This window comes from Phacochoerus africanus, chromosome 11 (assembly GCF_016906955.1).
Source record: "Phacochoerus africanus isolate WHEZ1 chromosome 11, ROS_Pafr_v1, whole genome shotgun sequence".
Lineage (NCBI taxonomy): Eukaryota > Metazoa > Chordata > Mammalia > Artiodactyla > Suidae > Phacochoerus > Phacochoerus africanus.
The window spans coordinates 106,351,393-106,379,192 of NC_062554.1; the positions used below are offsets into that span (position 1 = coordinate 106,351,393).

The 27,800-nt window shown below is 37.5% G+C and overlaps 1 protein-coding gene across 1 annotated transcript in view; it reads right to left on the reverse strand.

Moving 5' to 3' along the window:
• The window catches only part of COG5 (component of oligomeric golgi complex 5), a 272,865-nt gene that overhangs the window by 27,397 nt on the left and 217,668 nt on the right, over positions 1 to 27,800 (reverse strand). The window contains 3 exon segments of the mRNA XM_047754267.1: positions 781 to 884; positions 12,333 to 12,395; positions 13,856 to 13,966. Of these exon segments, the coding sequence (XP_047610223.1) occupies positions 781 to 884; positions 12,333 to 12,395; positions 13,856 to 13,966 (278 nt within the window).

Consider the following 27,800-nt stretch of genomic DNA (forward strand, 5'->3'; position numbering starts at 1 on the left):
TCCCAGGCCAGGGGTCTAATCAGAGCTGAAGCTGTCGGCTTAAGCCACAGCCACAGCAATACGAGATCCAAGCGGAGTCTGTGACCTACGCTACAGCTCGTGACAATGCCAGATCCTCAACGAATTGAGTGTGGCCAGAGATCAAACCCAGGTGCTCATAGATACTAGTCAGGTTCGTTACTGCTGAGCCACAACGGAAACTCCAGAACTATGATTCTTATTCTCAAGATACATACGATATAGATCAGCAGTACACACATGAAACAGCTATGGAATACCAGAGTGTTTGTGGCTAGGAGTGATATGACCAGATTAGACTGCTATAAGATCTCTGAGAAAGGAAAGTCATCTTTGGATGAGGTTAGGCAGGATCTTACCCCCAAAGCCAGAGCAGGAATCAGACTAGCAGAGTGGCAGAGGCAGGACATTTTGTACAAGGAATGCCATGCTTACACCAGAGGCTCAAGCATAGGCTATTTTTGAGAAGTGAGGAAAAAGGTAAAACTGCAAAGGGAAAGCGGTACCAAACATCCTGAAGTGCTGAGTCCCATAGATGTTAATGATTCTATGTTTCAATGACAGGAGAGAAATGATGAAAACAAGAACTGAAAAAATTTAATCTGCTAATGGTGCTCGATGAATAAAATAGCAAGATAAGGTTGGAAGCCAACCCCATCACAAGAGGCTCTAATTCGTACAAGGCCCAAAGAGTAGAGGTGGAGGTGGGAATGGAAAACAAATGCAAAAAAGGTAGTGAAGACACTGATTGAAAGTTATTACCCAGAAAAATCTTCTTGGTGCATAGTGATGATGATGGCCTCTATTGCATCTCCCACTGATGTCAGTAAGGGCTGCACAGCGTTTCCCATTAGCACATGGATCGCCTGAAAAGAATGTGAAATTAAGGAGAAGAAAAATTTATTTTCTGGCTGTGTATCTGTGGCGTGCGGAAGTTCCCAGGCCAGGGATTAAACCCAAGTCACAGCAGTGACCTGAGCCACAGCAGTGACAATGCTGCATCCTTAACTGCTAGACCATCAGCAGACTCCAAAACAGGTAAAATTTAAAATGACCAAACACCAAGGAATTGGAGTTGTGAGAAGCACTTTGATTAAACATTTTCTTACTATATCAAATTCAGACTATACACAGTTTAACTCTACTAATGCAACAGAAGTCTGCTCTTCTAACTGCTGTCAGTAATGATCTTTAAGGCTTAAAAAATGTGGAAAGTTTCAACTCCCCCACTTGTCTTAAATTTTTAGCAAGTGAAATGCCCAAATGAACCCTTAGAGAAAAGAAGGGATAGTGCCACTTAAGAAGCAAAGATCAAATTTACACATTTTTAAAAGTTTCCAAAAGAGAGAGGCAAGACCAAAAGTAATTCTTCAAAACTAGAACATCACATGCTTTTGATCAGACTGAATATAATAAATATGTTAGTGATTCTTAGAGGGTAGAACAGCTAGACATTTCATGGATTAGATTTCTGTTTGTAGCATTCTATAGCAGTGATTCTGAACTGGGGGCAATTTTGCTCCACAGAGGACATTTGGCAATGTTTGGAGACATTTTTGACTGTCACAGCTGGGGTGGGGGAGGCGTCTGCTACTAGCATCTAGTGGAAAGAGGACAGACATGCTGCTAAACTTCCTACAATGCAGAAGTTAGGCTCCCACGACAGAACTACCCAGCCTAAAATGTCAACAGTGCTGAGGTTGAGAAACTATTCTACTGTGAGGTATAATCACTGGTTAGGTTATATAAGACCCTAGGCCTTAGGTACGAGGAGTTTTTTTTTTTTTTTTTTTTTAATGGCTGTACCTGCAGCATATGGAAGTTCCTAGACCAGGGACTAAATCCAAGTCACATCTGTGCCAGATCCTTCATCCCACTGGGCAAGGCCAGGGATTGAACCTGCACTTCTGCTGCAACCCAAGCCACTGCAGATGGATTCTTAACCCATTGCACCACAGCAGGAACTCTAGTATGACTTTTCACTGTGAAAATTAGACTGGGTCTCTGTAAACACACAAAAATCTAAATTTTATGTATATTATATATGCTTCAATGCTGATTACATATAAGGAAAATAGATGACTTTTCCTTATATGATTACATATAAGGAAAATGGATGGCTCATACGGTTAAAATCAATGAGAGAAGGTTAAATAGGACCTTTACTCATTAAATTCCTAAATGTCATCTCCAGCCCTAAATCTCTGGTAAAAATAAGCATATGTATATAGGACTGAGAGAGAAAGGTGGGCTCTGCATTTTCTCTTTAACCCCCCTCCCCGCATCCCTCTAGGCTTTCCTTCCTGAAATAAAGGATGAAGACAGACAGAGAGCAGGAGAGAATGTGTGCACACACAGTATGCCTGCCAGGAGCTTAGAATCTAGTGACAACAGATACGCTGTGGTGATATGATGCTGTATAGAGGGCTTTGGGAGAGACCTCCAACTTAGCCTGAGAGGTTTTGAAACACAAAAGGTATTGCTTGAACTGCACTTAAAAGATCAAAATAGGTAGGAACCAAGCGTGAGTTGTGGGGTGGGTGAGGTTGGGAGCACATCCATCAAAGGCAAGGAGCCTGGGGAAGCTAATGCATCTGGGGACCTAAAAAGTGTTCAACACAGTGTGAGGGGCCTGTCCATGTGCAAGAGAGACAGCAGATGCACTCTGTGTAGTCTCCACAGAAGATGGGAATTTATCTTGAAGGGACTGGGAAAACAAAGATGGGTTTTGAGCAATAAAAAAAAGTGGTTAAAGATCTGAATTTGGGGAGTTCACATCGTGGCACAGAGGAAATGAATCCAACTAGGAACCATGAGGTTGTGGGTTCAATCCCTGGCCTCGCTCAATGGGTTAAGGATCTGGCATTGCTGTGAGCTGTGGTGTAGGTCGCAGATGCAACTCAGATCTGATGTGGCTGTGGCGTAGGCCAGCAGCTGTAGCTCCGAATGGACACCTAGAGTGGGAACCTCCATATGCCACGGATGTGGCCCTAAAGACAAAACAAAACAGAAAAGATTTGAATTTGGGAAAAGTCATGCTGGACAGTAGACTGCATGAGTTAGACTAAAGGTTAGGAGTACACCTGCAAAAGTGGTGAGTGCCTGAACCAAATCAGAGCAGCAAGAATAGAGATGACAGACCAGGTGGAGACACTGTGAAAGAAGAACAGCAGGTACAAATTTCCAGGCCACCGTTTGAAACTGTGCCATGACCGTAACCTGAGTTGCTGCAGTGACAGCACTTGGATCCTTAACCCACTGTACCACAAAGGAACTCCTGTCAACACTTTAGGAGCAATACAAAAAAATACCAAGTCTACACAACATAATGTCCACACTGTCTGGGATATATTAAAAATGGCTACATATAAAAAGCTAGGAAATGTTATCAATTCTAAAGGGAAAAGACAATCAATAGCTGACAACTCTGAAATGATATAGAGTCTACAATTATTATGCAGGCAAGAACTTCAGTGAGGTACAGAAAAAAATGCCCCTAATAAAAAAAATAGTAAGAAATCTCAGTTGAGTGACTGAAAATATAAAAAAAGAGTCAAAATGGAAATTTTAAGCCAAGAAAATCACACTACATGAAAGTGGATATAAAGGTACTTTGACAAATACAAAGTTTTATATTCACTTGACATAGTACAATATTAACTCTAAAAGACTGAGTAAAGTTAAGGATGCACACATCCACAGAAAAACTAAAAACAAAAAACAAAAACACAAGCCCTGTAGACGGAAATGCAACAAATAAATTAAAATGAAATTTAAAAAAAAAACCTTTTCAAATAATCCAAAAGAAGGCAGAAGAGGACGAAAAGGGGAAATTAACAAAACAAAACAGAGGGGACAAACAAAATCAAATAATAAAGCCTGTTTGGTAACTGTACTATGTTAATGGACTAAACACCACAATTAAAATACAGAGACTATTAGAATAGACCAGAAGGCAGGACAGCTATATACTGTCTACAAGAGATGCATCTAGAAAATAAAGACACAGAAAAGTTGAAAGTAAATGGATAGAATATATATCAGGTAAACTTTAAAAGACAAGAGACTGATATTAAATTAAGATCAGATAAAATAGAATGCATGACAGTAAGTATTAACAAAACTAAAGAAGGGTATCTCACAATGACAAAAGGGTCAGTTCATCAGCAAGGCATAAAAAATGATAAATACAGATACATAAATAACAGAGCTTCAACACAACTAGTAATAGAGACTCAAAATTGAGGAGCCAAAAATCGACAGAATTAAAGGGAATTAAAGAATTAAGCAAGTTCACAATAAGTGAAAACCGTTGACTCATGTCTTTCAGCAGGAGAACTACATAAAGTATCAGGAGAGGCATCTGAACACATCTCTACACTTTGACTTAACTGGTATTTATAGAATACAATACTAAACAACTACAGATTACATATTTCTGTCAAGCACATTTGGTTCATTCATCAAGACAGGCCCCATGCTGGGCTGTAACACACAGTAAATTTAAAACGACTGAAGTCATACTGAATATGTATTCTGATGGTAAAAGAATTAAAATAGAAATCAGTAATATACTTAGAAAAAACATAAATAATTAGAAATTTTAAAAAAGTCTCAAAAATCTGTGAATCAAAGAAAAAAATCACAAAGGAAATAAAAAATATTTCAAATGGAATGATACTAAAGCACAACATATTAATATTAAAGAGCTTAGAGGGAAATTTATAACCTAATTTTTTTGGGGGGTGGTTAAAATTCAATGGCATAAGGCCTCAAAACAAACAAACAAAAAGCCAAAGAAAATCTAAAATAAGAAGGAAATAAAGACAAAAAAAGAAAAAAAAGACAAAAGCAGAAATTAGTGAAACAGAGTAACAAATAGTAGAGACAATAAAGCAAAAAGTAGGTTCTTTGGAAAGATCAATGAAAATGATAAACTCACAGCTAGACTGATAAATAAAAAAAAGGTGACACCAATCAACAATATAAAAAATGAAAAAAAAGGTTATCTGTATAGTTCCTACAAACATTAAATGGACAGTAACAGAATATTCTCTCCATTATTCTGACAAATTAGATAACTCAGATGAATAGACATATACCTTGAAAGTCACAAAGCATCAAAGCTCATTCAGCAAAAAAACAGATAACCTGGATAGCCCTGTAAATTAAATGTGTAGTTATAAACTATCTCAAAAAAAAAAAAAAAATTCATCCCAACTGGCTTCACTGGTGAATTCTACTATGCATTTGAGAAAGCTACACAAATTTTTTCAGAAGACAGAAGAGGAAGAAACACTTCCAAAACCAAAGAATTATAAAAAAGAAAACTATAACCAATATCCTATATTACTTCAGATACAAACATCTTTAAAAAACTGTGTAAATCAAATCCAGGAATAGATAAAAAGGGTAAGACCATCATGATCTGTAAGATATTTCGTTAACAGCATAAAGAACTAAAACCATATAATTTTTTAGGAGTTCCCATTGTGGCTAACCAGAAACAAACCCGCCTCGTATCCATGAGGATGCCGGTTCAAACCCTGACCTCACTCAGTGGGTTAAGGATCCAGCGATGCCATGAGCTGTGGTGTAGGTTACAGATGTGGTGTAGGCTGGCAGCTGGAGCTCCGATTCCACCGCTAGCCTGGGAACTTCCAAGCGCCACAGAGGCAGCCCTCAAAAGAAAACAAACAACAAACCCATATAATTTTTTAAATAGACAAAGAAAAAGCTATTTGATGAAACAATGTCATCTATAATTTTAACAGGTCCCAGTAAAACCAGGAATAGAAGTTGTTCAAGCTGATAAAGGCCACCTAGGAAAACACTCTACTTTAAATGGTAAAATACTGAATGTTTTCAGGAACAAATTGACCAGCCCACTCTCACCAGTTCTAGGCAACATGGTACTGGAGGTTCTAGCAGGTCAAACAAGGCATGGAAAAGAGGCATCAAGCTCAGCACAGAAGAAATAAAACTGCCTCTATCTGTACATGGAAACGATGGTGTACACAGAAAACTTTACAGGTGGGAAAGGTTTCCCACTTAGGGAAAATATTAAACAGAAGAGAGAGCATTGCACGGAAAGCCTTCATATAAAGGATGGGTAGAGGTTAATAACTGCCAAAGTGTGAAATAACTAAGACTGCAAAAAACCTGAAGCCTCAGCAATCCAGAATATTCCCTTGTATAGAATACCAAACCTACACAACAAAGAATCGTCAAACATAAACTTGCAATATAATCACTATCCACACAAGACAATCTCAGTAATAAACGGATCAGAATTACTGGACTAAGGTGTTTAAATGCTACTTATAGATAAGGTGGTTAAAATGATTCTAAATGTATACTCATTAATACTAACTACACTATCCATGATACAGTATACAGCGCTTGTAACATGAGATGATGACCTTCAAACCTAAAATAACATTTAATTTTGGATAAAATCTCAACAAGGTAGAAAAGAAAAGACTGTTATGTGTTTGTACCCATACATTTTAGTAAATGAAAAGTGTGTTTTGGGAGTTCCCATCGTGGCACAGTGGTTACTTTTTAGTAAATAAAAAGTGTGTTTTGGATGAAAAAATGCTCAACATCATTGATTATAAGAGAAATGCAAATCAAACCTACCATGAGATACCACCTCACACCACTCAGAATGGCCATCATTAATAAATCCACAAATAACAAGTGCTGGAGGGGCTGTGGAGAAAAGGGAACCCTCCTGCACTGTTGGTGGGAATGTAAACTTGTACAGCCACTATGGAGAACAGTTTGGAGATACCTTAGAAATCTATACATAGAACTTAGCCCCATAAGACCCCACAACCCCACTCTTGGGCATATATCCAGATAAAACTCTACTTAAGAGAGACACATGCACCCGCATGTTCATTGCAGCACTATTCACATTAGCTAGGACATGGAAACAACCCAAATGTCCATCAACAGATGATTGGATTCGCAAGATGTGGTATATATACACAATGGAATACTACTCAGCCATAAAAAAGAATGACATAATGCCATTTGCAGAAACATGGATGGAACTAGAGAATCTTATACTGAGTGAAATGAGCCAGAAAGACAAAGACAAATACCATATGATATCACTTATAACTAGAATCTAATATCCAGCACAAATGAACATCTCCTCAGAAAAGAAAATCATGGACTTGGAGAAAAGACTTGTGGCTGCCTGATGGGAGGGGGAGGGAGTAGGAGGGATCGGGAGCTTGGGCTTATCAGACACAACTTAGATTTACAAGGAGATCCTGCTGAATAGCATTGAGAACTTTGTCTAGATACTCATGTTGCAACAGAACAAAGGGTGAGGAAAAAAAATGTAATTGTAATGTACACATGTAAGGATAACTTGATCCCCTTGCTGTACAGTGGGAAAAATAAAATAAAAAAAGTGTGTTTTGGGAGTTCCCGTCATGGCGCAGTGGAACCATGAGGTTGTGGGTTCAACCCCTGGCCTTGCTCAGTGGGTTAAGGATCTGGATCTGGCATTGCCATGAGCTGTGGTGTAGGTTGCAGACGTGGCTCAGATCCTGTGTTGCTGTGGCTCTGGCGTAGGCCAGCAGCTACAGCTCCGATTCGACCCCTAGCCTGGGAACCTCCATAGACCGCGGGAAGAGGCCCTAGAAAAGACAAAAAAAAAAAAAGTGTGTTTAGTATCTTTACTGTCAAGAAATAAAAGCATATAGATTTTTGGTTCTTGGGCTGCAGTCATTTATGCTTTATAACATTCTACCCTAATTCAAAGTGATGTACTTAAGTTTCCTACAGTTTGATAAATACAAGATTCTCCTTTGTTCTTTGAGTCAGAGGGTTTTGTTTGTTCTGCAATTTTTTTTTTTTCTTTTTAGTGCCACATCCGCAGCATATAGAGGTTCCCAGGCTAGGGGTCGAATCAGAGCCACAGCTGCCGGCCTGCGTCACAGCCACAGCAACATCAGATCTGAGCTGCATCTGCGACCTACACCACAGCTGATGGCAACACCAGATCCTTAACCCACTGAGAGGGGCTAGGGATTGAAACTGCAACCTTATGTTCCTAGTCAATTTGTTTTGGCTGCACCACCACTGGATCTACTGTTCTTCATGTAGTATGTCATAATGATTTTTAATAAAATTTAACTAAAAAGCAAGGCTAACACTATTTCATTGAAGTCTGTTAACACAAGCAATTCAGTTTCTAATTAGCAGGGACACTGCAGGCACTCTTTTCTTTTTTTTTTTTTTTTTCCTTTGGCCCTGCCTGCAGCATCCAGATGTTCTCAGGCCAGGGACTGAACCTGCGCCACTATAGTAACCAGAGCCATTGCAGTGACAATGTGAGATCCTTAACCAGCTGAGCCACAAGGGAACTCCATGGCACTCTTTCTTAACCCACAGAATGGACTTTCTCAAACCATGAGTTGTGATCATTAGGGGTCAAAAAATCAGTTAAGAGGACCAGTAATAGAATGTTTTAAAAAGTAGTAGATGAGTATATAAAATAGAATAATCACACAAAATAAGAAAAGTACTGTTTTCTGAAATCTTTGTTTCAATTATAGAAATGTGTATAGATGCATATTCTTTACATATGCAACTATATATGCATATGCATTTATAAATGCTATGTATTATGTAACGAGTACAATGTAAAATGTATTTATCTTGGGTAGTGATCAAAAAATGTTTGACAAACAAATGAGACCTAATTAAACTTAAAAGCTTTTGCACAACAAAGGAAACCATAAACAAAATTAAAAGATAACTCACAGAATGGGACAAAATCTTTGCAAACAAAGTGACCAATAAGGGATTAATCGTAAAAATATATAAATAGCTCATGCAGATCAACACCAAAAACAGAAAAAACACAAAGCACAACCCAATCAATAAATGGGCAGAAGATCAGAGTTCCGTTGTAGCACAGCAGGTTAAGGATCTAGCATTGTTACTGTAGTGGTGTGAGCCCTTGCTGTGGTGTGGGGTTTATCCCTTGACCAGGAACTTCCACATGCCGTGGGTGTGGCCAAAATAAAAATGGGCAGAAGAGCTAGACATTTCTCTAAAGAAGGCAGACAGATGGCCAAAAAAACACATGAAAAGATGCTCAACATCACTAATTATTAGAGAACTGTTAATCAAAACTGCAATGAAGTATTTTCTCATACCAGTCAGAATGACCGTCATCAAAAGTCTACAAACAATAAATGCTGGATATGGTGTGGAGAAAACAGAACCCTCCTACAACTGTTGGTGGGAATGTAAATTAGTACAACCACTATGGAGAACAGTATGGAAATTCCTTCAAAAACTAAAAACAGAACTACCATATGATCCACCAATCCCACTCCTGGGCACGTAGCCAGAGAAAACTATGATTTGAAAAGATACATGCACCCCAATGTTCATACAGCAGTACTATTTACAACAGCCAAGGCATGCCCATTGATAGAACAATGGATAAAGGAGACATGGCACATATATACCATGGAAATATGAATGAAATACTAGCCATAAAAATAAATGAAATAATGCCATTTGTAGCAACATGGATGCAACTAGAGATTATCATACTAAGTGAAGTAAATCAGACTAAGATAAATATCATATGATATTGCTTATAGGTGGAACCTAAAAAAAAGGAAACGAATTTATTCACAAAAAAGAAAGTCTCACAGACTTTAAAAACAAACTTATGGTTACCAAAAGGGGAAGCGGGTGGGAGGTAAATTAGGAGTTTGGGATTAACATAAACACACTATTATATATAAAACACATAACCAACAGGGATCTACTGTAGAGCACAGGGAACTCTACTCAATATTCTGTAATAACCTATATGGGAAAAGAATCTGAAAAAGAATGGATATATGTTTATGTATAACTGAACTGCTTTGCAGTACCCCTAAAATGAATACACTGTAATCAATTATACTCCAATATAAAATAAAAATTAAATTGAAAAAAGAATATTTGACAGCTACAGCTAGAAAATAAAGACAAGATGTAGAGCTGTACACAGAAACGAAGACCACATCTATTCGCTGCCTGGAAGCAAGAACATTAGGACCTTTGGTCTGTCTTACTGGCTTGATTTTATAGTATCTATTGATTATCAATAAACTGAACAACTCCTACTAAAAAATTACTCTTATTACGGCAGCTTTATCATACTTCATCCTAATGAGATAAGCACACCTGGAAAAAAGAAAAAAGATACAGAGAAAACATCCAAGCATACTTTTACTATGTTGGGGGAAAAACAGAATGTCTCCTCCTACCTCATACATGAATTTAGTGTCCTTAAGTTTTGCGGCCTGTTAAATCCCCCACCTATGTCACCTACGGACAGAATCTGACTTCAGAAGTCCCCTTCTCCTTTAGGATTTGTGACATCATCTCTCCCAATTTTCTTCTTCACTCTCATTGTTCTTTCTTTGCATTAAATATATCTCCCTGGAGTTTACTGGTAGACCATCTCTCTTTTTCTCTCTCTCTCTTCACTGTACCCAAGCGACCTAAATTCAATCTAATAGTTGACACTTATTGCCTTTGTGAAGGTATACTGTAGCACTTTTTAGATGTACAAACTAAGGCAAGAGAAAACTTACTAACTTGTCTGAGGTCATTAGATAAATAGCTCTATGAAACAGAGACAGGATTCATATATAAGCAGCTGAGCTCCAGACTTTGCTTTACTATATGCAAAGTTACTTATATATTTAGCTAGTATTAAACAAGTATTTAATAAATGAATGAATGGATGATGGTGGCAATGGATGATGTAGTAATAAACAGGATTCTTTTGAGTCACTGAGATTTAGGTTCCCCAGCTATATGACTTTGAGCAAAGTATTATTTCTTAGATGTATAAAATGGGGATAATAATACCTAACGGCTGCCTTCAATATTGTTTTTATAATAGCTGTCTTGATAATAACTTGAATATTGAATATTTCAACATACTGCATGTGACTGGCAAGTGGCAGGTGCTAAATAAAGGGTACCTATTACTATTATAAGAATGAATTGTCTGCTTCTTTTTAAAAGAGTTACCTATTGTGAACTCTGAATCTCCACTGTGGCTCTGAATCTGAATCTCATGCCAATATTATTATTATTATTGTTATTACTTGTCTTTTCTGGGCCATACCGGAGGCACATGGAGGTTCCCAGGCTAGGGGTCTAATCAGAGCTACAGCTGCCAGCCTACACCACATCCACAGCAACGTGGGATCCAAGCTGCATCTGTGGCCTACACCACATCCACAGCAACGCGGGATCCAAGCTGCATCTGTGACCTACACCACAGCTCACGGCAACACCAGATACTTAACCTACTGAGCGAGGCCAGGGACTCAACCTCATGGTTCCTAGTTGGATTCTTTAATCACTGAGCCACAACGGGAACTCCCCGATATTATTTATTATTATTATTCATCTTTTTTGTCATTTAAGGGCCACACTTGTGCAGCATATGGAGGTTGCCAGGCTGGGGGTCTAATCGGAGCTGTAGCTGCTGGCCTACACCTCAGTCACAGCAACGCCAGATCTGAGCCGCGTCTGCATCCTACACCAGAGCTCAGGGCAATGCCGGATCCTTAACCCATTGAGTGAGGCCAGGGATGGAACCTGCAACCTCATGGTTCCTAGCAGGATTTGTTTCCACTGCGGCACAACAGGAACTCCCCCAACGTTATTTTAATTTAACTCCCTGAGTACTAGAAAGGGAGTATATTTATGTTAGTACATGTAAAAATGGGAATTGTCCCTGGTGTCACACCTTACAGAAACACATTAGAGCACCTTGGCATTACTGACATTTTAGTCCTGATAATTCTTGGAGGGTTGTCCTGTGCACTGCAGGATATTTAATAGAATTTCCAGCACTAGAGGCCAGTAGCACCTGATCCCTGGTCATGACAATCAAAAATGTCTCCATATATTGTTAAATGTCCCTTAGGGGACAAAATCACCCTGGTGGAGAACCACTGCGTTGCTGGGATAATTGGGCTGTACTTTCCTAAGGTGCAGTGAATACTTTTAAGATTCTTGCCTCTCTAGCTTATGATACAAGGATCATAAGTGGAATACTGTCTGCAGACATCAACACGGTCTATTTTTAAATTCAGAAGATGTAAGCACACATGTAGCCTCTCTTTATAGGATAATTATCAACATGCTACTTTTGGCAAATGTAGAAGATTCTGAACTATTTTTAAAATGTGACACTTCCCACTCATCCAAACAAATAATTCTAAAACCCACTCCCAGAGTCAAAGATTAAATTCCTTTACCTTTAGGGCCGAAATGATAGTTTGCTCAGCTGCTGGTGGGAATGAACTCTGACTGGAAACCACCTAGAATAAATCCAGTTATAATTTTATTCATTTTTATAAACACTAGTTTTGATCAGAACATGATAAAACTGTTTCCATAAGCCACATATAAAATACTATCATTACTTGAGAGTAGTATCTCATACATGTTTTAAAAATTCATTAGTATTTAGTAGTTAGGGTAAGTTTAAAAGTATTTTCCTACATAAAGCAAAGATCTACTTCAAATAATTGAAACATTAGGAATTCTAAGAGGTAGCTTTCCTTTATGCACTTAGTTTTTCATTACAAAGTTTTAACCTGAAAAGGTCAGTCTAAAGCCATATTTACTTCTTTTAAAAAACTGAGACTCACTTTTTTGAGGTTGATTATAATTTTTAACGTCTTTAAAATACAAATGTCAAATGTTTCCCTTTTTTACAAATCAATGCCAACATTATCAAAATTCTGAAAGTATCAATAAAGGCATTTAAATCAGGCTAAATAAATGTAAATTTTCATTGCTTATGGCTCTTTACAGTAATTAAAGGAAATAGAAACTATATCATATATTCTTTATTTACTTTTGTTATTTAGTTTTCTGAGATTTACCTGATTATAACTTTTAAAAATAGATTTTGTTTAGCATGCAAAAATACACATTTTTGGAAATCCATAATTGATAAAAGAACTTGTTAAAAATTTTAAGTAAATCAAAAATTGTTATAATATTCTAAGGTACAATCTAGCATATAAAAAGCTCGTATTAGAGGTCAAATTTTTTAACATCCTCTAATCTTTGGCTTCTAACCATCTCTGTACTTACCAAACATTTTGAAAATCATTAATAGAGAGAAAACACAAGTGACTAAAGAATCAAACGTGGGATGGAAAGTGCTGTTTTCCCAAAATTAAGTTTACAGTTCATCTTAGACATAATATATGAAGGCAAACAAGTTAATATCCAGTCATTTGAAAAAAAAAATTAGCAGAACAACAGAAAAAGAAAATTTCTACCTACAAGTTGTCTTCAGTGATTATATCATAAAAGTTCACTGTTTTTAATGCATCTCCTCCCCCATTTTGGGGGGCAAAGATAGAACCTCTCTGACATGTTAAAGGGATTACGAGTTCTTGTCGTTACCAGCTTTACTGTAATTTACTACCATCCATAGGATATTAAATTATGTTTTCTAATAGGTATAAAGCATGTACAATTCATCCTTAAATCATTTGTTCAATAAACTTGACTACACCAAGCAAACTTGAGGATCTACAGTTCATGTGTTTTAAACTAAATGTATACACAAAAAGCCATATAAATAGTAAGAATCAGGATCAAATATTGTTTAGAAAGAGTTCAAGCCTCAGGGTATTTCACAATCATCTTTTCATTGTATTCTCCTGCAAAAAATTAAATAGTAATTCACAGTGGTTTAAATCGGGACAAGAAGAAAGAACTTACAGTTAAGTCACAAGAACTTAATTAAAATAAAGGTTACCTTTGTTACCGACTGGTGCAACTTATATAGTGAATTCACTACTGCCACGTTTCTTCTTTGCCCTTCTGTAAGAGGCCCAATCACCTGACTTGCATCTCCTTGTGTGGAGAGCTGTAAGAATGCAACACAAAAAGAAATGACCAAAACAAAAGTTCATATTTAACTGGGGGAAGTTTATGGTCCCCTGACAAAGTGAATCCTAATTGGAAATATTCAGGTCAAGCTCTGGACCTTAGGCAGAGCCAAGAATCTCTGTAGAGATGACACCATGGGTGCGGAAGCCTAATTAGTCTTGCGCTGGAAGAACATCCTTCATCAGTCCTTCACATCTGATGCTCTCCTGAGGGAAGTGCAACCCCAAAGTCCAGTGTGTGCTGTTATTTTGATACATAAGCACAGAACTTCTGAAGGATACCTTCTGCCAAGAGTCTTTTTTCTACTCAAAACCTTGGAAATAAGCCGCCCCCCCCCCCAAAAAAAAAGAAAAAGAGGAAGAGAGGGAGAAAGAAAGGAAGAAATAAACCTAACCTGCAAACTATGTTCATTTGACAGTCATCATAATATTCCAGTGAAATGAGTGGTGAAAGAAGGATATTATTCTTATTTTTCATAGGTTAAAAAGGAAGTTGGGAGTTCCTGTCACGGCTCCGTGGTTAATCAATCTGACCTGGAACCATGAGGTTGCGGGTTCGATCCCTGGCCTTGCTCAGTGGGTTAAGGATCTGGCATTGCTATGAGCTGTGGTGTGGGTCGCAGACGCGGCTCGGATTCCGAGTTGCTGTGGCTCTGGTATAGGCTGATGGCTGCGGCTCCGATTGGACCCCTAGTCTGGGAACCTCCATGTGCTGTAGGTGTGGCTCAAGAAATGGCAAAAAGACAAAAAAAAACAAAAAAATTTAAAATAAAGGGAATAATCCTTTGTTAAAGTTACAATCCATGTTGACGGGCTTTAAATCAACAAAGCTTTTTGATATTAGGTCAAATAACTCCAACTTATTTTGCCTTTCCTCATGGACACAGATAGTCACCAACCTATAAGTAAGTTGTGTTCTTAAACAGTCATCTGTAAGTTGGTGGACTGAAAAAAAAACCTGTACTTTTCCTACAGAAACTATGTTAAAAATTAATGGCTAGTTCTCCGATGAGCTTAAAAGTCCAATTTAATCTATAATGTGGTGAACCAACACGAACAGAAGATCTGAGCCCCCAGGAGAAAGAAAGCAGATGGTGGGCTCTGCACTATGCTGAGGAAGGGAGAGGCTCTGAAGGCACTCTGGAGATTACAGTGGCAATGATGCTTATGGTAGACGCAGGGGGTCAGATGCTAAATATGTATCTGTCTATCACGGAATTTAGAAGTTATGATTCTAGCTGTGCCTTTAAAAATAAATCCAATCTCTTACTTTTCTTGAGATTCTTTCCGAAAAACTTTGAAGTCCTCAGAAAGAAATGGGAAGACAGTTTTTCATATCTTATTTCCACTGATTTTATGTATTCCACATTTAATTGAGACATGCTCAGTGCTAGAAAAGGGTCGAGATCATTTTTTTTTTTGAGATCACCTTATTAATGAGAACTGATCATATTGCAAGGTTTAAAAGCATAGAAAGGCCCATGTTAAACCTATTAGGAGGCTACAATAAAAAAGACAGATAATAACATGTTTGCCAGGATGGAGAGAAACTGTGCATTGCTGGTGAGAATTTAAAATGGAGTAGATGCTCTGGAAAACAGTCTGGTAGCTCCTCAAAGATAAACAGGGTGAGTATATACCCCCCAATGTGACTTTTAGTTACATACACAAAAGAAATAAAAACACATATTCAGACAAAAACGTGTATACAACTATTCACAACAACATTATTCCATAGCAAAATAGCCCCAAATGGAAACAACCTAAATGTAAATCAAGTAGCAATGGATAAATAAGACGTAGTATATCCATACAATGGAACATTACTCAGAAAAAAAAAAATTAAATCCTAACACCTGCTACAACACGGCTGTACCTTGAAAGTAAAAAGAAGCCAGTTACAAAAGGCCACATATTAAATGATTACATTTACATGAAATATCCATAATAAGCAAATCCACAGAAACAACAAGCAGATTAGTAATTGTTAAAGGGGAAATTGGGGAGTGACTGCTAATGGGTAGGAGATTTCTTCTTGGGGTGATGAAATGTTCTAAATTTGACTGTGAATATGCTTTAAAAAAAAAAAAACTAACCCAATGATCTGTACATTTTAAATGAGTGAATTATATTTTAATAAAGCTGTTTTTAAAAAAGTACAAAAAGGAGTTCCAGTCATGGCTCAGTGGTTAACAAATCCAACTAGGAACCATGAGGTTTCGGATTCGATCCTTGGTCTTGCTCTGTGGGTTAAGGATCCAGCGTTGCCATGAGCTATGGTGTAGGTCACAGATGCAGCTCAGATCCCGCGTTGCTGTGGCTCTGGCGTAGGCCAGCAGCTACAGCTCCGATTCGACCCCTAGCCTGGGAACCTCCATATGCTGCAGGAGCGGCCCAAGAAATGGCAAAAAGACAAAAAAGTACAGAAAGAAAACTTCCCACACTACAAGGGTTATCTGAAAACCCTCTGAAAACTTTGAAAGCCTGTGAAAACTAAGGTTAAGATAATAAGATGGCTAAATTCAATTCACTCACAAAGTTCAGTGGAGTTCCCGTCATGGCTTGGTGGTTAATGAACCCAACTGGTATCCATGAGGACATGGGTTTGGGTCCCATCCCTGGCCTCACTCAGTGGATTAAGGATCCGGCACTGCCGTGAGCTATGGCGTAGGTCACAGATGTGGCTTGGATCCCGTGTTGCTGTGACTGTGGCTAGGCCAGCAGCTACAGCTCTGATTCAACCTCTAGCCTGGAAACCTCCATATGCTATGGGTGTGGCCCTAAAAAGACAAAAAAAAACACCCCAAAAACAAAAAAAGTCCAGTGAAGAAAATATTACAGCTATAAGAGCAAAACACTGACACTATGAAAGAACTAAAAATGAAGTATCACTATACCAAAAACAAGGAACGAACTATAAATATCAAGGTGAAAATGTAACACGAGAAGACTGAAAACTGAAAGATAATCTGACACTTATCTTGGACTTACAGCAGGACAGAATCAGTCCAAAACCTTAACTAATTGAATCATCCTGTGTTTCTTTCCAGCACCACCCGTGCCATCATCTTTTTGAAGAAAATAATTTCAAACTTACAAAATATTATAATAAAAATAATGCAAGGAACCCGGTTTACCTACTGTTACAGTTTACCCCATTTGCTTTATTATTTGTAGTCTCTCTCTCTCACGTGTATATCATACATATGTTATGGTCCTTTATCCCTAAATATTTCAGGGTGTATTTTCTAAAGTGGGAATATTCTCTTATAAAACCTTCGTTCACTAATCAGCTTCATAAATTTACACTGATACAATATTTTTATCTGGAATCAGCCATGTTCCCAAAGAAGCCCTGGTTTCTTTTAGTGGGAAGTGGTATTAGACACCAAGATCTGGGCACTAGGTGTCCTCGATGCTACTTACTCCTGTAATAACTCTAAATTAATTCCATTTATAGATTATTTTTTCAATACCCTGACTGGACTTTTTTTTTTCCTTTTTTTTCTTTTAAGGGCCACACCCGAGGCATATGGAGATTCCCAGGCTAGGGGTCCAATCGGAGCTACAGCCGCCAGCCTACGCTACAGCCATAGCAATGCAGGATCCGAGCCACGTCTGCGACCTACACCACAGCTCATGGCAACACCAGATCCTTAACTCACTGAGTAAAGCCAGGAATCAAAACGCACAACCTCACGGCTCCTAGTTGGATTCGTTTATGCCGCACCACGATGGGGATTCCCTTGCATGGACTCTGGTTTAGTTCCCTGTCATCTTCTCCATTAGATTTTAAGAACTAAACAGTGAATCCCATATACTGATAACCCAGATTTTACAAATGACATCTTACAGTTGGTTTTATATACCTATCACTTATCTTCAACTCATTTTATATTTCTGAATCATTTCAAAGTAATTTTTAGATTTCAGTATGCTTTACCCTTTTACCCCTAAACACTTACGCATGCATAGAATGAAGTGGAATACGTTTAAACATTTTTTATTTGTAAGGTAAAATTTATGTATAATGAAATGCAGACATGAAGTGCACAGTTCATCAAGATTTGGCAAATGGTTTTACTTGTGTAATTCTAACCACATCACTGCAGAAGGGTCCTTTATCCCACTTCTCAGTCAATCCTCCCTTTCTGGCTTGATAAGTCTTGGCTTTAAGTGCAGCTAGATTCACAGACAATATGGAAAGATATTTTTAACAAGTTCCAAAGACAGTATTTCACATATCATTCAGTCTTTTACCAGCTCCTGCTGCCACTGTGTTCTTCTTGGGAAAGTTTTTTTTTATAAATTTTTGCTCACACATATTATTTTCAAAAACACTATAAGTTAACACACTATTTTTTCTAACATTTTATTACAAACACTTAAAAGACTTGTAAGTAGAAACCCATCTACTGACCACTTAAAGTCTATAATTAACATTTCATAATACTTGCTTATGTTATCCATTCCTCTATCCATTTTATATTTTTGATTGCATCTCAAAATAACTTGTAGACAAGATTATATTTGTTACCAATGACTTCATCTCACTGATTAGTTTTGTTTATTCTATATCTTTATGTAAAGTTTTTTATGAATGTGAATATAAAGCTTTTTCTCTACCACTGGCTAGGTGAGTAACTTGTGGCCTCAATTTCTTCATCTGGAACATGAAACTAATAACACAGTCGATACCAAAGTATCCTTTCTAAACTGTAAAATACCTTAACAATGTAAGGTATTATCATTTTTACCTCCAGCCATTCTAGGTCTTGTTCTCATTTTCTTCTCACATCCCTTTTGCTTAGTCCTTTTCCCTACTACCCACTTCTCCAAGCTCCAGCCTATGACAGGACCATGGGTACAGATTAGGACTGAGGAATCAGAACCAAAGGCTAATGAAGCTGCTGGTAGGTAGAGACTGAATTTTGGCTCCTTTTTGGTTGTGGTAATGAAGTTCTTGGACAGAGCAGGCATTCTTTTTTTTTTTTTTTTTGTATTTTGTCTTTTTAGGGCCATACCCATGACATATAGGGGTTCCCAGGCTAAGGGTCAATTCGGAGCTGTAGCTACTGGCCTACACCATAGCCACGGCAACATGGGATCTGAGCTGTGTCTGCAACCTACACCACTGTTCATGGCAATGCTGGATCCTTAACCCACTGAGCAAAGCTAGGGATCGAACCCACCTCCTCATGGATACTAGTCGGGTTCGTTAACCACTGAGCCATGACAGGAACTCCAGAGCAGACATTCTTCATTTCAGCTTCCACACTTCTTCAGCTGTTAATAATTTTCATTGTTTCAAGTTATTTCCTTCATTTGAACTTCTTAAGACTGATTCTTCACTAATTCACATACATTTTCAGCAAGGCATCTTAAAGCAGAAGATGCTCTACTAGGTATCAGGTCAATGACTGGAGGACCAGAGTAATGGTTTCCCATTGTTGTTCTTTCAAAGGCCACCTCATTTGAGATGAGTAAAATTAAATGGAGGTGAATAAATATAGCTTTTGCTATAAAGTATCAGCAACTAGGAGACTAGAAAGTTAGAAGTAGTAAAAGATTCAAATGTCTAAACTATTAAAAATATACATACTGGTCAATCAAGTTATACTACTTAGTAAAGTATGGAAAGATGTTGAAAACCAAAAGAGCTGCATTTGAGTTTTAAAAATCACACACCCCTTAGTATGAGAGTCTCTAGTTCCATCCATGTGGCTGCAAATGGCATTATTTTGTTCTTTTTAATGGCTGAATAGTATTCCATTGTGTATATATACCACATCTTCTTAATCCATTCATCTGTTGATGGACATTTAGGTTGTTTCCATGTCTTGGCTATTGTGGATAGAGCTGCAATGAACATGCAGGTGCATGTGTCTTTTTCAAGGAAAGTTTTGTCTGGATATATACCCAAGAGTAGGATTGCTGGGTCATATACCATTTGCAGCAAGATGGATGGAACTAGAGACTCTCAGATTAAGTGAAGTAATTCAGAAAAAGAAAGACATACCACATGATATCACTTATATCTGGAACATAATATATGGCACAAACAAACCTTTCCACAGAAAAGAAATTCATGGACATAGAGAACAGACTTGTGACTGCCAAACGGGAGGGGAGGGACTGGGAGGGACCCGGAATCTGGGGTTAATAGATGCAAACCATTGCCTTTGAAATGGATAAGCAATGAGATCTTGCTATACAGCACTGGGAACTATATATAGTCACTTGCGATGGAGCATGATGGAGGATAAGTGATAGAGCATGATGGAGGATAATATGAGAAAAAGAATGTGTGTGTGTATATATATATGTGTCACTGGGCCACAATGCTGTACAGCAGAAAACTGACAGAACATTGTAAACCAGCTATAATGGAAAAAATTAAAATCACTAAAAAATAAAATAAAAATAAAAATTATATACCCCCACGTACCTACCCCACCCCCCGACATACACATGGAAAGAAAGGAAATCCAAAGGGTAAAGAAATCCTTAACAATTAAGAGGGTTCTGATGACAAATAACAAGACATATTATTCCTTTTTAACTATGTGAAGAACATACTTTTCAGAAATTCTAATTCTGTACATCAGCTCACTAGGAACTTTGTGTGAATTCAATGTATAAGAAACAACTGAGATGAAATTCTTGAAACAATGATAAGCTATGTATATACAGTTTAACATGATAAATGTTTTTATATAATTGTAAATTTGTAAATGAAATGACCCCAAGATCGCCCTAAGATCACATCTGAGGGCTACAAGAAATAAAACTGATAATTCAACAGATGAGTTGGATGAAAGCTTTAAACTTCTATTCAGATAATCTAATGAAAATTACTTTTGGGGAATTATAAAGTTGGTGACTCAGAAGAATGTCTAAAATGAACAAGAAAATACATTACGGATTAGTTATGAATTACAGAAGGCTAAGTTACTTTCCAGATATCATGAAAATACCACCAGTGTTCTATTTATCTATAATTTCCATTACTGCTAAGGAAATGTCAAGAGTATAAGAAAACTCCTTATGTGAATTTGGTCATACTTTTAAAAATATTTCTTTGCAATCACATATAAAACAAATGAGGAAAAGAATATTATTATGTATTAGAATTTCATAGATTTAAGACAATGTGAAACATATACCAATCTACATTGCTTCCTGCATGGAAACAAGACAGAACATTGACATTTTTATGTTAAATCGGATTTTTTTTTTTGTCTTTTCTAGGGCTGCTCCCATGGCGTATGGAGGTTCCCAGGCTAGGGGTTGAAATGAAGCTGTAGCCACCGGCCTACACTAGAGCCACAGTAATGCGGGATCCAAGCCACGTCTGCAACCTACACCACAGCTCACGGCAACGCCAGATCCTTAACCCACTGAGCAAGGCCAGGGATTGAACCCGCACGCAACCTCATGGTTCCTAGTTGGATTCGTTAACCACTGTGCCATGACAGGAACTCCTAAATGTGATATTTTTAACAAAAACTCTGAAATAAGTTTTGATGAACCTTCAATTATTATTATATCTATACTTATGTTTCTCAAAGTGGTGAGCATATTTGTATTATAGCTACCAAAATAAAAAAATTTAATGTGAAATTTATATTAAGACATTCTTTTGGGAGTTCCCTTTGTGGCTCAGGGGTTACTGAACCCAACTAGGATTCAAGAGGATGCAGGTTCGATCCGTGGCCTCTCTCAGTGGGTTGGGATCTGGCCTTGGCATGAACTGTGGTGTAGGTTGCAGATGCAGACTGGATCCCGCATTGCTGTGGCTGTGGTGTAGTCCAGCAGTTGTAGCTCCAATTAGATCCCTAGCCTGGGAACTTCCATATGCCATGGGCATGGCCCTAAAAAAGAAAAAAAAAAAAAAGAAAACTTTTTTTTGACTTAATACATGCTTTCTATCCAATTTTGGAGTTCGTGGTTAAAACAAAAACAAACAAAAACAAAAAAAAACAAAAAAAAATAAAAAACTACATAGAAAAGGTTATTCATATTATTATTTATATTATTTTAATGGAGTGTATAAAAGGTAAATATCTAGCTCTCAGATTGTCACATCCCCCTCCCACACATAGAAGACTTCAGTAATCAACTCTGTCCCTGTTATGGTCTTGTAACACAGCGCTCCAGGCAGTGACTACAAATCTCTTAGGCCCAACATAGGAAAGGGATATTTGTAATCCCTGAATGACATTGTATCAGTTTTTCTGGACATATGGGTCAATAATTCTAAGTATATTCTATAGTTCACCTAAATGCTTTCTGGGTCAAGAGATGCTGATGAGTATATATTCCCATAGCCTCAAAATAACTGTATTCTTACATAGTCCCCATTAGAAATGTATCTTTGCAAAAAAGAATTCACATATATATGAGTCACTTTGCTGTACAGCAGAAATTAACACAACATTGTAGATCAGCTACACGTCAATAAAATTTTTTAAAAAGAAATGTATCCTAAGAAAATAATAAAGCCATATACACAAGAATAATGCTACTTATAAAACAGAGAAAATGGAAAGCCCTACATGTCTAAGAATAAGAGAATAGCTGGGCATATTAGGCAATTCACATGCTAGAACAAGTAACAGTGGGAAATGCTTATGTTACAGTGCTAATTGTAAAAAAACAAGCCAAAAACACCAATTTGTCTGTGCCTAGCAGTTTGCTCTCACAAAAGACTAGAAAGAAATGAAGCAAAAATGTTAAATAGTATGAAGGATTACATAATGTAGAAACTTACCAGAATGCTAGTAAAGGGCACAGTGGAATTCCATCGTCTAGAAGGCTCACTTGTAGAACACACTTAGAACTTGTTATACAGGAGTTCCCGTAGTGGCTCAGCAGTAAAAAAGTCGACTAGTGTCCATAAGGACATGGGTTTGATCCCTGGTCTCATTCCGTGGGTTAAGGATTCGGAGTTGCCCTGAGCTGCGGTGTAGATTGCAGGCATGGCTTGGATCTGAAACTGCTGTGGTTGTGGCATAGGCTGGCAGCTGCAGCTCCAATTTGACCCCTAGCCCAACTGCACTGGGATCTGATCCCTGGACCAGCTTTAGGGCAGCCAAAAAAAGAAGAGAAAAAAAATGTTCTTGGGAAATATGGCCTCTTGTGATCTACTAATCCGTGACACAGATGAAAGTAATTTTATTTATATTTACTTATCAAATGCTTTCATCACAGAATACTTGGTTCAGAGTAAAGAACATAAGGAGTTCCTGTTGTGGCACAGTGGAAACGAATCCAACTAGGAACCGTGAGGTTGCGGGTTCAATCCCTGGCCTCTGTTCAGTGGGTTAATGATCCAGCATTGCTGTGAGCTGTGGTGTAGGTCATAGATGTGGCTCAGATCCCATGTTGCTGTGACTGTGGGGTAGACCAGCAGCTGTAGCTCCGATTAGACCCCTAGCCTGGGAACCTCCATATGCCACAAGTGTGGCCCTAAAAAGCAAAAAAAAAAAAAAAAAAAAAAACCAAAACCATAATAATTATAATATTATTTTACTAGAAATGCCAATTATCTTATGATATACACACACACACATATATAGACACACACTCACAATTAAGTTATCTAACATCCCTAACACTAAATACAGTTTGTAATACATTAGAAATGTATTACACTGTAATGTAATACATTAGAAATACTGTATTTGGAATCCGGACATAGGGCATGTTTCTGCAAATGTATACAGAAAAGGACAAATCCACAGGTTTACGTAGCAACTCTTCATTTTCCTGGCATGTCAACCTAACCAAACTTTGCTGATAAATAACATTTCCTTAAGTGTTAAAACTTTCAGAAAATACTTTCATGAAACTCTTGCTATAGTGCATGTTGACACTTTTCTGGTTTCATGAATAAGATACACAGAATATATACCTTAAGAAGGCTAATTCTACTTAAATTAACCATGCACATGTTCATTAGTGAAGGTGTTTTCATGCTATTACACATCTATGTTTTAAAAGTAACTGCATCAGAGCTCCGTACAGTGTATATGGCTGCTTGCTCCTTCACTCACTAAATGGCTTTAGATTACTATATCTTTTGAAATTTTGTGTTTTTCCCTTTTAAGTTTTGATGATTTTAACAATCTTTCTCTTATTACCTAAGAGAATCAGGTGTCAGTTTCCTTTTGATCTTATTCCCCCTCATCTTTATCTAATTTGCTTTAAATTAGGAAACTAGGGGTCTAACCACATGAAAGCTGGGAGATTTCTCTAAGAATTAAGTTGCTACTTTAGTGCATGGACATTGTGATATCAATTCTAGAAGTTCAGAGGACGTTTTTAGGTCCTTCCTGGTTCTTCTTTATATTTCAGACTGTTAAATTTGTCAAGTATTTAACTACTTAACAGTAATAAAATAGAGGTGTTATACTACACATCTGTTTAGCTAAAAATAAGGACAGGTACATTCAATCATAGAACAGATTCAATGGTAATGTTACATCTTGACATCAGACTAAATCTTCACATAAATCTGACAGCAAAGAGATGACAGCTTGAGATGCTTTCCCTTTGGACAGTAAACATGTAACTGAAAAGCTGGAAACCAAATCTTGTTTAAAGCAGAGAGATGAATAAAACCAACAGAGGAATCAAATACAACTTTGTAATTCTAAGCTGTATTGCTCAGACATCCTGTATACTGTTTAAAAAGACCTGTTATCAACCTCCTTTAGATCTTCTCCCCCATGCTCCTGTTCTTTAAGTCAAAAACTTTACCTGGCACGTGGGATTTGGCAACCCCATGTGGGTGGAAAGAAAACACAATTTGCCAGGAATGGATCACTTGGAGTTTTTACTTTATTTTTCTTCAAAGGACCTAAGGCTTTTGAACAACAGATGCAGTTTCCACCTCCCCATGACCAATGACTGGCTCCTAAAACGCTGACCTTGTTAATTAAATTTAGAGTCATAAATTTGCATATTTTAATTCTTTGAAGAAAAGAGAACGGTTCACTGTCAGGTCTACTGAACTTTCCCCATCTTCCAATAATGAATTCTTTTTTTTTTTTTTTTGTATTTTTGCTATTTCTTTGAGCCGCTCCCGCGGCATGTGGAGGTTCCCAGGCTAAGGGTCGAATCCGAGATGTAGCCCCCAGCCTACGCCAGAGCCACAGCAACGGAGGAGGATCCGAGCCGCGAACCTACACCACAGCTCACTGCAATGCCGGATCCTTAACCCACTGAGCAAGGCCAGGGACCAAACCCGCAACCTCATGGTTCCTAGTCGGATTCGTTAACCACTGCACCACGATGGGAACTCCCAATAATGAATTCTAAGGCTATTAATCAACAGAAAAAACCTTGACATATAGAGAATGACCTCTTTGATTTAGAGTAATTTACCTTTAGTACAGACTGAATTTCAAACCACAGAATTTCCAAAAGAAATTAGGTTTATTACCCTTAGGGACACAGAAAAACCAGAATCCCAGCACCCTACTATTAAGGCCAAAGTTAGCCAATAAAATTTAATAAAAAATAATTAGTAGTTCACATATTTGTAGGTAGACTAGTACTTTGGCAGTTTTTGAGAGATATAAGTTCCAGTATAATTAAACCTATGATCTTGTATTCATTATAAATTTTCATAGCAAAGAAGTTCTTTATATATAAAGATAATTTTCAATTTAACTGAAGTCTTACTAATAAAAAAATGTACAATTGAGCTCCAAGCTAATGAGGCACTCATTATAATAGCAGTATTTATAAGATCAAACCAGAAAAAAAAGGTTAATTACCTGATTGAGAGCAATGACTATCTAAAAAATTACCAATTTCTTTTGCAAAATCTGGCAATGTCATTCTATGTTTGCCATAAATGATTATATAATTGAGGAGTCTTAGGAAGTAGTTCTAAAGAGTATCATTCTACCGTGGCCTCACTGACCTTAACACCACAACTTTCCATCTTGTTAGTGGATTTGTCAATTTTTCTCTGAAATTCCAACCACTTTGTCTTATTATGTTGTAAGGTGTATCAAAATTCTCATACCTTCCCAGTAAATTGTTCCCTTTCTCATTTTATGACACCTCTCTCCCCAACCCTTAATGATGCTTTTTGCTTTAGTCTATTCTGCCTGATGTTAATAGTTATATCAGCTTTTGTCTAATTACTATTTGCCTGAAACATTTTTCCTCCACTCCTTTACTTTTCTTTGTGTCCTTATGTTCTAGGTATATTGCATAAACTAAAAAATTTAGTTATTAATTCTGTTCAACTTAAGACATGTCACTGGGCAGTTTACTGTGATCAATGATATACTTGGAATCCATCTTACTATGAAATTTCTATATGATTTTTTTGGCATTTTATTATTTTTCAGCTTTTTAGGGACCTGGTACTTTTCTTTTTTACCCACTTTCCCTGTTAATTTATATATATATGTATATATATGTGTATGTGTGTGTGTGTGTATATATATATATATATATATATATATATATATATATATTTTTTTTTTTTTTTTTGCCTCACCTGAAGGATATCGAAGCTCCCAGGCCAGAGACTGAATCTGGGCCAAAGCCATGACCTATGCCACAGCTGTGGCAACAGTGGATCCTTAACCTACTGCGCTAGGCTGGGGATTGAATCTGCTCTGCCAGAGAAACAATGCTGGATCCTTAGCCTACTATGCCACAGTAGGAACTCCCTGGAAGTTATATATTCTATTTCTATTCTTTCAGTGGCCATAATTACATTGTTATAATTTTACTCAAGTCAATTATCTATGGCTTTATAATCCTCCTGAATAATACAAGCATTTTAGAATGCTTTAAAATTCATTATACCTTCCTTACTCTAAACTTTAAAGTGGACTTGTATTTTAGGTTTTTTTTTTATTTACGTGCTCCAAATTAGTCACTATTATTTATTTTATACAACTAAAGCTTAGACTTACCTACATACTTACCAAGTGAGTATGCTTACAATATTGTTCTTGTATTTCTATTTTTTTACTTTTTAGGGCTGCACCTGCAACATGGTGAAGTTCTCAGGCTAAAGGTCGAATTGGAGCTACAGCTGCCAGCCTACGCCACAGCCGCCGGATCTTTAATTCGCTGTACAAGGCCAGGGATCGAACCTGCATCCTCATAGGTTCTAGTCGGATTCATTTCCACTGCACCACGATGGGAACTCCCCTTTCTGTATTTCAGTCCTTCCTTTTGAGTTAGATTTCCTCCTTCAGTATTCAACCATTAAAGAGTTTCCCCTCTCAGAGTGAAGGCCAAGGCCCTCAGATACCCTACAAGGGCTGTTGCAATCTAGAACTGAGGCTACAGCTTCAAGGATATTAGAGTGGATCATAGGAATTCTAGGAAAGCCAGAGCATTTAGTCAGTTTCTAGTCTTCAGTATCCAGGAGACCAGGCATATGAGCAAGGCTGAAAGAGTAGATTGCTTAGAACTAGGGGCCCTGAGCTCAACGTGCCACTTCAGGGTGGTAAAACCAAAGTCCACAACTAAAACTCCTTCAAACAACTTTTAGACTTCTGCTGGATTTTAAGCTACTTGTTCCCGTCTCCTCAGCCCCATTCAGTGTGACCAATCCTTTTGGCTACTAATTAAATTACTTCTTCTGTTTAAAACTTGCAAAGAGATAACTGAAAAGTATAAACTGAAAAACAGAAGTTCTCTCTGCACATCCATAGACCAATTCTCGAGTCTGACAATAATAGGTCCTTGTGGCCTTCTATTAAAAAAGGAAAAGGAAACAGAAAAACCATAAAACAGCATTTATTTCACACATCTATTTCACTTACAGGT